Below are 18,506 nucleotides of genomic sequence, written 5' to 3'. Positions count from 1 at the left end.
TTATTAGCATACAATTTGGCCAAAATCTATCAAGAAACATATGCTAATTCCACTGCTACCATCAGTGAAATCAGGAGCAAGACAATCTCCCTTCCACATTGCAACGACCTGTGTGGTCTCTAAACCAGTTTCAGAGGGTTGCTAAATCTGCTACAGCTAGCTTTCAGGAAGTGCCAAAGACTGCAGGGGGGGGAAGGAAAAAAGAAAGAAAGAAAGTTCTGTTGAACTGGTACTGCAGTGCCAACACTGGCTTTAGACCTTTATGTTCATTATACTATACTGTACTAAACTGATTTCTAGCTCATGTGAAAATGCTGGAGAATTTACAGTATTTTGTGGTAGTGTCGTATTTGCCAATTATGAATGTAATGGTAATAAAGCACACTAGGTTGGTTGATCGACCTCTTGTTTGTGCTTATGTTTTGTAAACTGTGTAAAGTTGAAGTTTTATGTGGTAGCAAGATCATGGCTGCACAGCCCATTTTTGAAGACACCTACTAAATTTCCTGGATTCTATTCATTTGACACATGTGCATACCCTCCCATATAGCAGTCATGAGCACATACGTTGTGCCACTTTGCCAGTTTTGAGTGATAAGCTATTAAGTATATGCACACAAAATCTATCCTAATTTTTAAAAAATGGCTACTTGCTCATTATATTCTGCAAAATGCAGTGCTGATATAGACCTGAATCATACTGATATTTTCAACTATAACAGACCCACTGAATTGATGGGATTGACCTAAGTGTTGAATCATCATTCAAAGGTTGTGTTTTATTCAGAACTAACCAATAAGATTCAGACCATAAATAATTAATTAAAGGAAGCTTGTACTCTTGGAGCCATATGCGAGATGCATAAGGCTTTAGTCACTGTTATGGTTTAGCTTTAAGCAAACACAAGAAGCAGCTGATACAGCAAACAAGAACTATGTTCGTACTAATTCAAACCTGATGCAGGGAGGTTTATGATCAATAGCTGGTCTATTTTAAAGTACAAAGGTGAACGTAGCTCAGCTATCTAGAATAGAGGAGGATTTTATGTCTGCAGGTATTTATATTTGTATTACCTTTTAATACAGTGAAAGTAATAGAAAGTATGCAAAAATTAAAGACTACCAATGATAGATTCCTAATGAAATAATTAACAATTTTCAAAGTGAACATTAATGCCTTCTTAATGTTATATTTGCTTATGTTCCCATTATCTCATAATGATACCCTCCATTTAAATGGCTGTAACAGCATTTTTAATGCAGCTGAACCCAACATTAAATAAGATAATCAAGATTTCACATCTGATAGCTGAACATTTTTTTCTGCCTGAGACCTAGAGGCATTTATATTGAGCCCATTACTCAGATAAGCAGGTTCACCATTGACACCACATAGGCAGTGCACATGTTCATAAAACATTTACTAAATATAAGTTGTTAGGTTATTAATTATGAGGATACTGTTTCAAAGGTTGTCCATTACATAGCAATTCACACCTGTCCCCATGGAACCCACATTATAATTTTGATAGCTATGATGAAACAACAAATTCTACAAGATCATGTTTTATCACTTTTCCTGAAAAGGTTCTATGATTAAATTGGTTTTCAGAATACCATTTAAAAAAATTAATTACTAGCTGCAAATTAACTTCAGCTCTGCATAAAAATGATAATGTTCTGATAACTCTCATGAAGGAATTAATTCTAAGTATTTCTCAGTTGCTGCTGACTAGGATTCAAAAACCAAACACAAGGAGACACCCAGTCTTTAAAGAGATCAAAAATAAGCTCTTAGCTAGTACCAAGGGTCTTGGCCATCGGTTTGTTCACAACTAACTGGGGCTTCAAATGTGCATGTAGGGAGAGTCAGTAAAAAAAATAAAGATAAAATGGACGTAGGGAAAGACAGGGCTTGGGCTGAACTGGAGTCCCTGGTGGTCACACTTCCTCTTCTGAAGTAAGATTACAGTACTTATTAAACTGCTCATAAAGTGTACATGAACAGATAAATACGTAAGAGATGAATTTTTCAGGAGGGCCCAACAAGTACTTTCAGTTCAGAATATTCTATATAGCATTTTTTTAAAGGAAAAGATGAAACATTTATGAGAAAAAATAATAATTTTAGACTTAAAAACTATAGTGAAATGAGAAGGGTGTAGCCATACACGTAGTTTTACCATGGCATATAAGTTTTTCATTTGAAAAGGAAAAGCTTAAACCTCAGATGCTATATTCTCCACAAGCTCTTTTGTTTCCTATTTTGTTTTCAAAACCATCCAGCATACAAGCAGCTTTATTATACCTAGAAATTAGCTTAGGCAAAGCTCTGACTATTCTCAATGTGATTTTTAAAAACAGAGCAAAACAAGTGCTGTTTCAATACAGTTAACATTTAATAAATATCATGCATATAAATGCCAGTAAAAATGTCTTCATGCAAAGTGATAATACACAAAGTGAAATGAAGAGTTTAATGTGTATAGCAAATTATATATAACAACACTTTTTGAATCTACACTTTTCAAGGCAACACTGATTATTATTATTTTTAATGGTGAGGGGGGGAAACAGGAAAAGCAAATATTTCTATGGTGTACATACACACACACTGGAAAAGTTCTGTCTCATTTTAACAACTAACCATTAAATCTCATGAACCATATCCTGCAGTTAATGGGCTGTTAAGATTTTAAAGCTTTCTTAGTTCTACTGTAAATCCCAGAGCCTTTCTGTAGCTGTGAAAAGACTTGCAAAGCAGTAAGAAATCATGTCAAGTACAGTTTGTTTGAGAATGAATGGTTATATGCATATTAGTTTATGAACTTCATTACATATATTGTTTGAATGAATGAATGAATGAATGAATGAATGGAGACTTTTTGGCATCAGCAAACTCTTCCAAAATCAGTTAATTAATAAATGGCTTAATAGATATAGCATGAGTGAATGGGTCCTCTACATGTCCCACTTTCATCAAAGCTAAAATTTATATATATGTTTATTTGTTTTAAGACTCTCTTTGCCATCTGATTTGGAATTGTTACTTGAACTTATTATAAGATCTCCAAGTAAAGTTTTGTTCATTCAGGAATCAAATACCTCAATTATTAAAATAGGCAAGATGCTTCAGAAGGTGGTTGCCAGCCAACTTAAGAAAAAGTTTAATAAAACTGATAATCTATATCCATTTCAACTGAGTTTCAGACCTTGTCTTGGAATATAAAATGCCTTAGTTCTGAAAAAGAACAAATATGTACTTAAACTTGACTCCTTTGATGTATGGTACAGTCATAAACAGAATAGGGAAACTAGTGAGGAAACACAACTTCCAAATGATCTACAAACTGACCAAGAAAATCCAGCAAATGCTGCGCTCAGCGAAGGACAGGAGAGACCCTCTCACAGCCACAGGAGTTTACCAGATACTGTGCAGCTGCAGACAAGTCTACGAAGAGACTACCAAATGCAGTGTTCAAACATGAATCAAGGAACACAAGAGACACTGAAGACTGGGCCAGCCAGCAGTAACAGAATACATTATAAACCACCCTGAGCATAAAATGCTATTTGAAAACACTGAAATTCTGTACCATGGCCAACAACTACCAGGTCAAAATGCACAGGGAAGCCACTGAAATCCAAAAACACCTAGACAACTTCACAACAGGAAAGAAGAAACCCTTAAAGTGAAGTTTGGCTACAAGTCCTGAAAGACATCAAAACCAAGACCCAGCAAGTGCAAATGAAAACCAGCATTGTCTGCTGGTTTTCCCAGCAGACAATCCATCATTAACTAAATAGACACCCTGAGGCCTTGCCATTCAACAACAGACCAACATAGAGATTAACATGTAAACCACACAGTATATATACCCCACTCACCTCCGTGCCAGCATTCTCTGAAAATGCCAATCACAGATGCTGGCAAAACATCAGGAATAAACTCTTACAGAACATGGCCACATAGCCCGAAAAACTCACCCAAAAACTATGAGTGTGTGTGTGTTATTTAAAAATAACAAATTTGCAACAGTGGTTCTTAATCTGTGGTCTGGGGAATTGTCCTCACAAAGAGTCTGTGAAGCCTTGAAGGTTGCTTAGCCCACCTCTTCCTAACAGCAGAGTGACCACATGACAGGAGTAAAGGCAAAAGCTGACTGACTGGGCCAATGTGTTGCCTGCACATGGTCGAGAAGGTGGGCTGAGAAGCTGAGCGATAGCAGAACCAGCAAGCCAGCCAGTCAGCCTTTGCCATTCTCTTTCTCTCTCTTCCTGTCTTCTTTTCCAGCCAGAAATCTTTCAACCTCCTCCCCCTTTTGCCTTCATCATCAGGAGGGAAGGAGACCAAGACTGGACAAGGAAGGAAGGAAAGAAGCAAGGCAAGAGCAGAAGGACTAGCAATCAAAGGGTTTGACACCCTTCCTTAAGACCATGTCAACTAAAACTAACCTATTCAGAGTTAACCATAATATTTATACACAACACAGCTCTCTTCCATCACCTGGCCACCCTGTGACCTCCTCTCCCTTCTTTTCCCACCAATAGCATCATACCTCCCTTTCTCACCTTGGCACCACAACACCTCTGCTTTCTCCAAGGCCACCTCCAGCAGACATAAAACCCTCCCCTTTCTCCCTCTTTTCCACTTCCCAGTCCATTTTGGATGCCATCAAAATATTCTGAAAGGTATGATAAAACAATAGATGTACAGAATCTTAGAGCTGGAAAGGGCTGCAAGGGAAGCAGCAATATTGATTCCATGTGCAGAGTCAATTTTTGGACTACTTTGTGATCCTGCAAAGTTTTTTGCTTCCATGTATACAAATCCCTTTTTGGACAGTGCTTCCCGATCCCCCACTTCTCAGGAGCAAAGTTCAATCTGCTCCAGCCTGAATAGCCAGCCTTTGCCTTGTCTCCTGTCACAGGCCTGGTCCACTCTCACCAAAAGAAGAGTAGCCATGTGACAGTAGCCAAGGTGAGGGCTGGCTGGCTGGAGCTGCGCATGGCCATTCTGGGTATGCTCCAACCACAAACTGATAGGAAGAAGCAGAAGAAAAGTCTTCCCTCCACTTCTGGTGCCTCTGAGGGAAGGTTTAACTGATGGTGTAATTGTTAATATTTCTGTGTTCAGGTATCATCATCATCATCATCATCATCATCATCATTGTATTGGGTTTTAAACCCTGAGTTAAGTCTTCGGGGTGCATGGCAACAAAATTTACTGTATTTAAATGTGGACCCGGGTAAATAAAAGTTTAAGAATCACTGGTCTATAGAGTTAAAACTATTTAAAATTAATAAAAATCAGAATATTAAAAAGTCAACAAAACAGCACACCATTAAAAGCCAGTCAATTTATAAAAGATTGATAGAAGAAGAAAACCATCACCTGGAACCCTTTTAGCTGAAGAGCAGGGTATAAATACTCTAAATACCCAAATAAACAACTATGGACTTAGCAAACTAGGGACCTTACCACAGTAGAGGAATCTCATTCAGAAAAAGGATTTAAAGTAGATTTAAAGTAGAAAAATAAACTGCACATGACGACTCTGCAAAACAGAAATAATGTGAAAATAAAGCAAATGTACAGGGGACAAAAACAACACCTTTTTCTTTTTGGGAAGTTCCAAAAGTAAAAAAAGTTTCATTTTTGTCCCCTTTACATTCACTTTATTTTTGCATTATTTCTATTTTGAAGAAAAGCATGTGAAAAACCTCCCGCATTTGTGGGTTTTTTCTACTTCTAAAATCTCATTTCTGAGCAGGATTTATCTAGTATGATAAGGTCCTAAGTCTGTATCAACCTATCTATGGTATTAATCTGATTGATAAATTGCATCTGTAACTTCATAAATGTTTCTTATATATTCCAAAAATAATGATGCAGACAAATAATTCCAGTAAATATATTACTTTATATTTATATTTACTATTATCTTATTTTTATAGAATTATAGTTGATTTCCCTTTTAAAAACAACAACTATCATTTATAGAATTATAATTATACAATTTGTATCCATGGAGTTCTCACAAAACCCTATTCAGCTTGTTTTCTAATATGATCTAAGTGCCAGTTCAGATCCTACTTTTACTTTAATTTTGTATACATTATGTGTAAACACATGTAAGCTTTTATTAACATTTACTGGGACTGAGAAATAGCAACATTAAATCTTTAGAGTTAAACAAACAAAAAAGATCATATTTATATATAAAGCAGCAATTGCTGCCTGCAAGCATTCTTATCCCTGAACTGCTCTTCTGGCACAAGGCCCACAGAAAAAGCATCTTCCTGAGTGGTGGAACACTTTAAGAGCATCCATTTCTTACATTTTCTTTTGTTTAATCATGTTTTGACATGAGTTTAAGCAGCATCTCTATATCTTATGCAACGTGAAACACATTTTGACAATTATTTCTGAAGCAGTATTCATACCAATTAACAATCAGCAGACATTTTCTCTTAAAATGGTATACAGTTTTGAAACACACATGTGAAGTCTATTTTATAAAAAATGTAGGTAATGACATTTCCCAAGAGCTTTCTAAGTGGGTTTTCAGCTTGCAGTCTTACTTGTTCAGCTATATGACATTAGCATACCAAATATGAGATGAGATGTGCCTTTCTATGCTAGCTAACTTAATAGTATACTAGTACAGTGGTACCTCGGGATACGAAATACCCAGGTTACGAAATTTTCGGGATACGAAAAAATCCCATAGGGAATTATTGTTTCGGGTTACGAATGTTTTTTCGGGTTACGAAAAAACTTTTGGTGCTTTTTTCGGCTTTTTCGCACGGAATCGCGGCTTTTCCCCATTAGCGCCTATGGCAATTCGGCTTACGAAGGCTTTTCGGGTTACGAACGGTGCCGCGGAATGAATTAATTTCGTAACCCGAGGCACCACTGTAACTTATTTCTACTATACAATGATATTTCAGCCTTGCTCCACAGTCACAGCCTGTGGTAGTATTCAGTGGCTTATTCACTTAGGCTTTTACAATAATATTTATGGACTTAATTGTTCATTGTTCTTCTACCTGTTGGTCTTATCTTTTATATATCTAGATCTGAATTGTTTTCAACTCTTTGGGTTCAGCAGCTCTTTTTTGCACCGTCCAAAGGGCGCCATAGCCGTGGTGGCACAGCTGTATGGCTTCCTTTCGGCACTGCATCATTTGGACACAGCACTGGAGGTGCGTCATGATTCCACGCACCGTCTAGAGTGGTGCGCAGCATCAGGGCGCACTAAGGGGCAGAGTCGGGCGAGCATCATCAAGACATTGCACCCTGACTCTGCCCCCAGGCCGGCCTTTTAGGACGATCTGGATAGCCCCATACTTTAACTTGATGCAAGAAGAAAACCAACATTTGTGGCAGCAGGATGTCCAAAGGGAGGGAATTATACTTCTCCTTCTCCCATGTCCTCCCAAAGTGCATTGCTTCACTGTGGGACACAATGGAGGGCATCTCCAGCAGATCTTAGTGCTCAGATGGGTATATATAGGGCAAAATCTATTTTCCCTACCAATTCAGACAAAAAAATTATCAGAACATTTGGGTACCATACATAACATTTTGCCAGAATGATACAAAACAAAATTTAAGTTCTGATTACTATAATCCTGGAACAGAAATTTGTCAATGTAACAAATGCAGATCACCTTCCTATACCAAACACCTTTTCCCTTTTCCTTCTTTTTACTAGTTTCTGACCATCTGCATTTCAATTTTTCAATGGTTTTTTTTTTTAATGGTGACCATGACCAGGGAGGAAAATTTAAAAAATCAGGATAGCTCAACAAGCTTTTGTTACAATGGAGGAGTGTTGTTACACTCCAAAGCACCTGCAGATAGCTCATCTAGCCTTAACCAGGAAAAGCAGGGGAGTGGAGAAGGAAATTAAAATTAAAGTTAAAGGCAGACATGAGAATATAATAAGAATGATAAGGTCAAGTAGACAAGTCTGAAGAGACAGCTGTTTCCTCTTTCATATAAGGAAAACTTCAATTTTCTGCTTCTTAGCCCCAAGGAAGAGGGCTTCTACTTTCTAGAATAGTCCTCTGTTCATATCCAGAGAAGGAAATACGGTACTCTAATTTTGTGGACCATCATTAAAACAAAAATTACAAATTTAAATGATACTGAGTTCAAACTTCGAAAAAGATTTTATTTTAATATTTTAAGATCGTTATCTAGTTCTTTGTTAGTGATACCAAAAAAGAAAGCAGTGACGTTTTCCTTGAATCTTACTCAGTTATTGCTAGAAACTTCAGAACTGTAGTTTCCTGAATTTATTTCTGAAGACTTTTCCAAACAGAGCCAAGAAATATATCCAAGATGCTTTTCCTTCTGATTGGAATATGTAAAACACTTGCACTGTATGGTAAATCTTTTTAAATTTCATACTATAAATGGCTTGCTTCAAGGCTATGCTGCAATCCGAAATCTGAAAACACATTTATCCTATATGTGAAATGTATGCTCTCAACTGTCAAATGCCTGGAATTTCATTTAAGATGAAATATAAGTAGGTAGTATCACTAGATTTTTGCTTGATGCTCCTAAGAATATTTCCTAAAGCAAGCAACTGGTTAAAGATATTTTTAAAAATAATACATATACACATGTATGGTCTCCAGGCAGTAATATATACATATAACCTACCTGCATATATCTAGGTGCTGTCTGCACGGGCCAAATAAAACATCCTCCCCGTTCCCGCAACATGCTGAATGAAGCAGGACCCAGAAGACATCCAGCCAGTTCAGCACTGAACCAGGCATATACCCCCCTTGAGATTTTTTTTAAAGGAACTCACTTTTTGCTCAGATCTTCTGGGAAGATCTGGAGCCCTCCACTGTGAAACCAATGACCTTGCAGGGTGCAATTGGGAATTATCGCATGAAAAATGTGACTGAGCGACTGCATCCCGGCTGCATCCAGGCTCCTAGCTGCGCTCAGCTGGCTGCTTTTCAAAACAGGAGCTTTCCATCTTTGCAAATCGGCCAGCTGAACATGGCTGGGAGCCTGGATGCAGTTGAGATGCAGTTGCCTCATAGCATTGGTGGTATTTTTCATGAAAGCATTCCCGATTGCATTCTGTAAGTGACTGTATCCCGATAGAGGTAAGTTGCTTTATTTTTACACGAGATAAGGTCCTGTGTGGCTGTTTGGAACATGTCCCAATGGGCCATCTGTAACGACCACCTTAATTGTTTTTTTTTTCAGTGACAGCACCCTGGGCCTTATTATCCCACCTTTGCCACCAAATTTTATGTGATGCACACATCTCTTTAAACTACTTTATTTCTTCTAGGATGACAGTACCCTGGGTCTCTTTCCTACTGCTGTTCCCAAACTAAGTTAGAGCCGAGACAGACAGCCCAAAAGTGGCGAGCCGCCGCCAATATCAGGGCTCAGTGTGGCTCAGCGTCCACATTCGCTGAGCCCTAGTATCAGCGTCGTTACGTCATAAAGCTGTGGCCCCATCCACACGGGGGTGCAGTCTTGTGACGTAAGGGCACCTGAGCGCCCAAATGGCTCTAGGTGGAAGAGCTGTCATAGGGCTGCATCGCAACCCTTATGACGGCGCAAAAATGAGCTCCATTTTTGGGCCGGATTGTTTCCGCAGCTGTGCAGTTGCCTCTGGCCATCCCTTTCTTCTTATCTGTACCGACCCTTAGACACTTTAAAAGATCTCCTTGTTTAAAAGGACCGTATATTTCTCAAATTCTTTTATACCAAGCTTCAAATGAAAGATACTTCAGATTTTCCAGTTCTGTTACCCATCTTGCAGCAATACAATAATAATAATAATAATAATAATAATAATAATCAGTTCCTTATCATTTAATATTTCACAACTTTCACAAAAGAAGGAGAGGAGTTCTGTTTTTGGTTCTTTTGACATATTTAGACAAAGAAGTTTTGACTTTGCTCTGTTGAGTAGTATACTTGATATTTTCCCATATGTTGTAATTTAGAATGTAATTTAGAATGTAATTTACTTATACCAGTTATAGGCCTAGTTGTGGAGATCACCATAAGAAGAAAAGGGGAGAGAAACAGATTTTTTGTTCTTTTTTGTTTCATAACTCATGCTATTATTCTGAGAGTTTGTTGTTGGTGTGAGCCTTCAGGTTTGTTCAGAGGGGGATTGCCACCGATGTATTCCTCTGAAGTTGAAAGAGTCTGACTTGCTCAAGGGTCTTCCATGGTCTAGTGGGGATTTGAATACTGGTCTCCAGAGTCATAGTCTGAAACTCAAACCACTACACAGCACTGGCTGTCTTAAAAGATGTGTATATTTTCAATATTGTACTTTGTTAGTGGCCTGGAACTGTAACACAACCATCAATAACAGCATTGCACAGTGCCAAAGCAGGTTTTTTACTTGGACCTTCATCCTTCATTGGGTGACTTGGGTGGGGTGAGGTGGTGAAAAGGAAATGGTTGTGAGGGGGAAGGATGACATAGAATACTACTTCCCAATATCATGTCTTCAGAACAACCACTATTTGTTAACAAAAAAGAGCTTGTTCAGGAGGTGCTATAGGGAGTTCTAATCTTGAAATGGGGCTCTGTATATTATGCCCCTTCACTGGCTGCAAAACAGTATCAATTGCCACATCATATATAATTTTGTTTTAAAAAAAGAAAATAAGGCAGAAGAGGAAGGAAAGAAAGAAGAGAAACAAAAAGAAACAAAAAAGGATGGGGAATGGGGAAGGAAGTAGAATGAGGATGGGGATAATAATATTAATGTTTGAGAGGGAGGGAAGAGAGGGGGAGAAAACACAATTCTCAGGAGACCTTCAGATCATTTGCCTAATACTGACTTAATTTTTCTTGCTTCTCTTTCTGTTATTTTTGGTCCATGCAGATTCTGTGGTTTGTTGCGTCTTCTGCATTAGTAATTGGATTCACATTGCTGCCAAGCCTCTTCTGAGAAATTCAAACTTTTCTCTCATAAAGGTTGCTTAATTTTGTATTTTTATTCTGTGTTGTAATATTGTTAATTTTTTTTATTATTGTTTCGGTTGTAATCCCCCTTGATTCCTCTGGGAAAAGGCGGAATATAAATAAATAAATTTTTATTATTTATTTTGCGTTTAAGAATGAAAGTGGAATGCTTTTACCTTTGTATACTAGTAGGAGTTCAGCTAGGAATCTGCATCTGTATGCACTTCCAAAGGGCTTCCATGCAAAATCTGAAAGGTTTTATGGTTTTTGAGCATGTGTGGGCTGAGATTATGTGGTCATGATAATGTAGTGGCTCTTTGGCTTCCGTTGCTTCCATAATGGCATCCTTTGTGTTTTCTTATCTTAAATGGTCCATTAAATTTTAGCCATCCTGGTTGTCTGTATCTGACAGTGACTAGATAGATGATAAGCACTGAAAACATCTTTCTGTATTCAGCTGGCAATTGAAGTATTGCATTTCTTTCTGTATTCAGCTGGCAATTGAAGTACCACAGGGATAAGATCCCTTTTTTCAGTTTGAGTACTGAGACACTTATTTTCAACTTAATTGATCTATGTAAGTTCTCCAGGAATTATAAGTCTTTCTGTGTTTTAATGGAACAGCACACTAAGATAGAGGTGTTTCATTAGCTATTTCTGTTTGTTTGTTCCAGGTTATGTGCAATTAAATCCACTTTTCCTTTTAGCAGGTTAATTGTATTTGACCACTTGTTTTTCAGCAATTTGATCTAAGATTTTCAATACTGTATCTGTATTGTTATTTTTACCAGAAGCCATGGTGGTACAGTGGTTAAATGCTGGTACAGCAGCCACAACATTGTGAATTCGATCCCAAGGCTCCAAGATTGACTCAGCCTTCCATCCTTTCGTAGGTAGGTAAAATGAGTACCTAGCTTGTTGGAAGCAATTGGCTTACAGATTGTAAACATTTGTTTTCAGGAGCAAATAAGATCTCTGCCATCTTTGTTGCTGCCATTTCTTCTGCTTTAATGGATCCAGTTAATGTATATTCAATTGTTCCAGTATACATCATGCTAGTGCCACATTTTTCCCATAACTGCACCTGTTTAGTGCAAAACTCAGGCAACACTGTATTTTGGCTCCTATGAAACATGTAATTCATATTGGGGATGAAGACTGGGTCAGCACGTAACATTTTCAAGATGAAACATGCAGAGCCCTTTCCTGACAGAGAAATAATTTTTCCTATCATCTTGTCTGAGATAGCCACATCAAAAGATTTTCCCCCCTTCAGGGGAATGGCTCAAATCAATTTGAACAAGAACTGGTTCAGGATTGCGTTTTAAGATTTAATTGATTTTGCATTTCTCCCAGTCTCATCTCACATCCACTAATGCAGAACCACATGAATTTTAACCTATCACATTTCTTTACTTAGAACATTTGCACAATAGCTTGTTCTGTGCCTTCTAGTTGTTTCTGGCCTATGGTGACCCTAAAGTAAACCTTCCATGGAGTTTCCTTGGCAAGATTTGTTCAGAGTGGGTTTTCCTTTCCCTTCCTCTAAAACTGAGACAGTGTGATTTACCCAGGGTCACCCTGTGGGTTTCCATGGCTGAGCGGGAATTTGAGTCCTTGATCCCCAGAGTCCTAGTCTAATGCTCTAACCACTACAGCATGCTGGCTCTCACACAAAAGCTGTTGTTACAAAAAATATAACCAATATGTCACTAATGATCCTTCCATAACCATCACCACTACCCCCTTATTGTATAAATCTAGACTAACTGCAGTTCCCAAGCCATAAATAAAATCAAGCATGCAGCAGCAACAACAACAACAACAACAACAAAAACCCCTTCAGTATGGTGTGGGTAGCACACATTATTGGCCTTCATTCAGCTCCACAAATAGCATTAAGGGAGCATGACAGAAGAATGCAAAGCTTCTCAGGAACCATTCCAATACCAATCACAGTGTTAGATAAACATACTACTATACAAATACATTCTTGTGTAAATTTTCACTGAGCTACACAGCTGCCATGCTACTTTGTCCTGTAGAGTGACAGTTCCAGGTGACATTAAATGATGCACTGCTTGAAGAAGTATCATTGATCACAGCCACATCTCTAAAAATGGCAACTAAATCTGAAGTTATTTCTTTTTTACCAGTCTACTTCCTTGACACCTAGGTAGAGAGCTTATTATCTGTAGTGTTTTTTAAGAGAAGAAAGCTGATTCCGATATTTTCAGAAGTGGTATATCCAGACCTTCACTAAGATCCATTTCTGTGTATATCATGTTTGCTGTCACACAAGTGTTGTATTAACAAATTAACAAACTGAAAGGGAATCCCCTCTGAGCTTGCTGGTAACAAGATGCAGTTCTTTTCTTCTCTTTAAAGCCTCAGCAGAGATGTCCTGAAATACTAGAATTATATTCCTTTAAATTTTAGTGTTAGGAAGGATGTTCAAGGCATAATACACTTGTATTTTTCTTGTTTATCTGAAGAAACATATTTCTATATCTGATCACCATATTATGATCTAGGACTAAACATCCTGAGTGCTTATTTAATATTTACACTTTTATTTTTGACCTTGGGATAAATTTCAGTTATAACATCAGCCCCTCATCACCCTTCACTATCCTTTGAAATTGAAAGTTAGAGCTCCTATTTTTGTAATCCAAATTTTCAAATTTAGATATTATTGATTCAAAAAATCTTGGACAATCTGAATTTTATAATCTTGCTGCAGGCTTAGATCCATAGCCTCCATGACCACCTCGTCTATTTCTGACATCTTACCTGTTAATTCTGAGAACAGTATTTTTCACTGGCTGCAGTACTTCAGTGAAATTTCATGTTAACAGTTTGGGGGACCTGATTGAAATTCTAAGTACCAAGAACAGAGACAGAAGTGATCCCCCCCCAGGAAACATTTTATGAGAGGTTGGTGACATAACAATAACTGGTGCTTGGGACTCTTGGTGCGTGTCTCTTTAGTCATGAAAAGTGTTTCCATTTCATTTTATGGTTTTTAATAGTTTATTCAAAATATGTTGAGCAAACCTTGCCAATTTTGTGGGTCCTGACTTATACAATGTGACACTTCCATGTTCCCACTCAGGTAAGGTTTTCAAGAGAACCCACAACTACCTGCTGTGAAGTCCTCCAGCCCCAAGGTAAGGATTTTTCCTCTTGTCTGTGCAGCTACCAGTTGAACATAGGAAGTGATTAAGCATCCATGGAGGAACATGTGTATCTTAATTCTGCCAACAGGCATTGTGTTGGGGAAAAAAAAAAAGACTGCCCTGGCATTTTAATTCATAATAATTACATTTATTTATTCTTCATTTTTTACAACTCGCCACCAACACACAAAGGCACATGCTCAAAGACATTAATTAGCCACTTCTTCCCTCTTTATCAGCAAATGCTCAGAATAATCAGCATAGACTCAATGTTAAGGAACAGTAACACTGCCAAACACCAAGTAGCATTCAATCGTGTAATGTCATTGACAGAATTGATTTTGCCCACAGAGCCAAAAGACGATCCATCCTCTGTCCCGCAGCCCCCTATGTACCCTCCAAGCCTGCATCAAAAGCTTTTGAAACCTCCCCAGAGCTGATTCTGGAGAGGCATGGAGGGCTGAGGTAGAAGGGAGGGACTGAAATCCAGCTATGCTACTGGACATCCAAACTGAAAATATTCTGGTGTGTTATGAATGAAATATTCTGGAAATATATTAAGATCTTGTAGAAAAAGAGCTAAACAACTGCTGAGCTTATATGAAGAGCTGACATAGTCCACAGCCTAAACAGTTATAGCTTATACAAAAGCTTTTTAATGAATTTGGTTTTCTGTCTCATTGCTTCTATCTTCTTCATCTTTTTATCTTATGAAGACGCAACATGTTTTTCTCTGCCAAGGATCAATGTTAAAAGAAAAACAGATGTTTGCATTTAATGCTAAAGTTTTGGGAAGGAAAGCTTTTACCTTTGGAAAGGTCAGACCTAAGCAGGTAAAAATATACAAAGAATAACGAGAAAGTTAAAAGTAAATACATTAAAAGGCTTTGTATAAGCTACAGGCTATTTGGCCTGTGATGCTTCCTAGGACTTGATGAGACGAGTTCAGGAACTGCACAGCTACTTCCTCACTGAAACCCAAGTCTCTGACACATACAAAAAGATATAATTCCAAAGTAATATGATATATGAGTCAATTTAGAACTTGGGGGAAACAAAAAATTTGAGTGTTTGCCACTGATGCTTGTAACTGCTGACCCAGTTCCAAATCAAGCTAAAAGGAGCTCAGCCATCACAAATAATCAGCAATCCATTCAGTCGTCTTTCCCAAAGAGAATAAATTCATTTTCCCATCACAAACACAAAATCATAACACAGGGAGGTAATACAGGGAGGTCTGGATTTGAATAAACAAACTTCATTGAGAGATCCTAACCCAGTCATTGCTTCAGAAAGCAATTTATAAAGCAGTTACAGTGACAATGTATGACTCCTTATGCTGTTTAGTTAAAAGGTGAGATTTAAATGTAGTAAAGTTAGGTGCAAACCGCACTACAGAAATAATCCAGTTTGAGACCGCTTTAAATGCCCCAGCTCAGTGCCAGGGAATCTTGGGATTTATAGTTTATTGTGGCCCCAGAGCTCTCTGACAGAGAAGGCTACATGTCTCACAAAACTGCAGTTCCCAGGATTTCCTAGCATTAAGCGAAGGCAGTTAAAGCAGTCTCCAACTGGATTATTTCTGCACTGTATTTTGGACCTTAGTTATCTTTAGGAGCCCTGGTGGCGCAGTGGTTAAATGCCTGTACTGTAGCCACTCACTCAAAACCATAAGGTTGCGAGTTCAAGACCAGCAAAAGGGCTCAAGCTCGACTAAGGCTTGCATCCTTCCGAGGTCACTAAAATGAGTACTCAGATTGTAGGGGGACAAATTAGCTTACAGTTGTAAACAGCTTAGACACTGCTTAGGAAGTATGAAGCGGTATATAAATGAAGCTTGTTTTTATTTTTTAAATAAAATAAACATCCTGCTAGATCAGACTAAAGGTCCATACAGTCTAGTTTCCTGCTTAATGCAGTACCCTACCTCCACATTGGCAACAATATAGTATACTTATAAAAATCCATAAACCAGACATTCAAACAAAATCTCTCCTGCACCACTTCTCCCTGATGAAGGCTATTCTGTTTAACAAAATATCCGAACTAAAAAAATCTATCTATCCATTGGAATAATCGTTGTTTACAGAAATTCATACCACAAATTTGTCTACTTCCTTTTCAAACCACCTAGCCATCACCAATTCTTGCTAATTTCACATTGTGAGAAGAAGCTGTTGATCCCGTTAATCCTGACTCCAAAAACAATTTCACTTAGTACCCTAATTGCAACTGTCACAGGAGATGAGGGGGGAATACCTTATAATTCTCAATATACTACATAATTATATGGATTGCTATCATGCCCTTATTTGTATTTTTTAAAAAAAAAACAACTCCAATATTTTCCTAAAAGGAAAACTGCTCATCAGCTTGATCACCCAAGGAGTCCCACAGCCTGGAACCGCACTGACCACAGGGCCCTCTCTCAAAGCGAGCCGCCACTGGGGTCTCAAAGCCGGCTGCCAGGAGGAGCATTTTTTCTCTGCTCCTTTTCCCAGCAGCTTTGGACTGCCTTTGACAACCTCAGAGCGGCTTCTGGCTGCTTAGGGGTTGTGTGTTCTCTGAACACCACACTTCTGAAGTGGCTGGAAGCCTCTCCTTTTGGCCCATCTCTTTTGGGCCCAAGATGTCCTTTTCAGCACTCGATTAACAATGTGATCTATATGAGTCAAGAACAACTACAAATAATATTCCAAGTGCAGACACATCATATATCTCTATAGAAGAATTGCTGCTTACTTTAATTTCAGCTTCTTTGCTAATGATCACTGCTGCTGTACACAAAGTTAATACTTTAATTGTGTTATTCTTCTCTCCATGAAGTTTTCCTCCTCATCATGATATGGAGATGAGCTTGGGTCCCTTCAAGAGCCAGCAGACCACAAGCTCTGGGAGATTCTACCAAGCCCCAGTGGAAGGATTGCACATCTGTTGTCTCAGGACTTGCTCAGCTAAGTATAGAGAGGCTTGACACCAAAAAGTTGCCCACTAAGTGACAAATGAACCATAGCAACTAAGATCAAAATACAGATTCTACTCAATTAATTGGAATTTAGAAACACTCTAACATTCTGAACAGTACGAAAACATTAACTGTTTGTTAAGCCATCCTTTTTTCTTTTCTTTTTTTAAAGAGTGGTGTCAGAAATTACTGTTTATCCATCATGAAAGACAAGCCACAACTCTGACTGATACACTCTGACAACTGTTTGGAGAGGAAAAATATTAAACTGAAAATTATCTTAAAGTGTTCTAATAGAGTAACCTTACTTCAATTCTGTACTTTGAATTTCATAAAGGACACACAGAATATAAACAGCAAAAACCATTTGGCTGTACTTTGTTATTGCATCAACTACAACAATCTTATCTCTGTTACTCAATGAACATTCTACGGAATTCGAAGGGATGTTGCTACAAGTAACTATACAGAGAAGCTCAGTTTTAAATCAAATAGCAAGATAACATAGTGCCACTTTATCTGTAGAAGCCTATGCGGTGCTACTACAGATTGACGCCTGTTCCTGCACCAGTCAAGCAGATGCAAAGAAAATGTATAAGTTATGATGACATTTGGGAAGTATATCCATTTCATGAGTACATAGGAAAATAATACCAGTATTATTCAGAACTGTCGGTGAAACATGATAGTTGTACACCAGTCTGTTCAATAATACTTGACTCTTTGGTTTGCTAATTTCTAAAAGCATTTAACCTATAGACAATCACATACATTTGCTTCTTGTACACTACACTTTTTCCAATTCTGATTGGAAAGTTTTAGTATTCAAATCTACTACTGAATGTTTTATTACAGAATGAAATATAAGCAACAGTTTTACCCTGCATATGAGCACATGCTACAAATACTTCAATGCTAGCTTTTCTGCAAATACAAATAAATGAGAAACAGAAAAGAGAAGAAATGAATTTCAACAAGCCATACCTAGTAATAAGGACCGCATTATCATGGTGGGCAATTCCATTTTCTGGAATGGTGTTTCCATCACTTTGGTGAGAGAGAATGGATTTCTGCCACTTACAGAAGCTATCAAGGGACTTGTCTGCATGGTGATTTATCTCCAAGTTTGGCTGCAATACAACATGCATACCAGAAATGTTCCAAACAAATTACTAGGGTCAGCGGTTAAGACTTCTGAAGTCTAAATCTGATCTATAATTAGAAGCAGTGATTTCTAGGAATAATTTCTTCTTGCCAGATCTCATTTATGTTAAATCTGACGTATAGTTTATTCTGTGCACACACACTTTAAGCTTCAATAATGGTTTGTCAAATCTAAGAATTATAGATTAGTTTCAAATGTTGCTATTTCCACATACACAGA

General features: G+C 37.9%; 1 protein-coding gene across 2 annotated transcripts in view; it reads right to left on the bottom strand.

The window, feature by feature from the left end:
- ADAMTS6 (ADAM metallopeptidase with thrombospondin type 1 motif 6) overlaps nucleotides 1-18,506 on the bottom strand; it is a 177,107-nt gene that overhangs the window by 116,800 nt on the left and 41,801 nt on the right. For both annotated transcript variants that reach the window (XM_042449962.1, XM_042449963.1), the window contains exon 7: nucleotides 18,107-18,252. In XM_042449962.1, coding sequence (XP_042305896.1) covers nucleotides 18,107-18,252 — 146 coding nt within the window. The remainder of the gene's footprint in view (nucleotides 1-18,106; nucleotides 18,253-18,506) is intronic.

The sequence above is a fragment of the Sceloporus undulatus genome, chromosome 2 (genome assembly GCF_019175285.1).
Source record: "Sceloporus undulatus isolate JIND9_A2432 ecotype Alabama chromosome 2, SceUnd_v1.1, whole genome shotgun sequence".
In the NCBI taxonomy this organism is placed as follows: domain Eukaryota; kingdom Metazoa; phylum Chordata; class Lepidosauria; order Squamata; family Phrynosomatidae; genus Sceloporus; species Sceloporus undulatus.
Note: the sequence above shows the minus strand (reverse complement) of the source record. Positions and strands in the feature narration are given on the sequence as shown.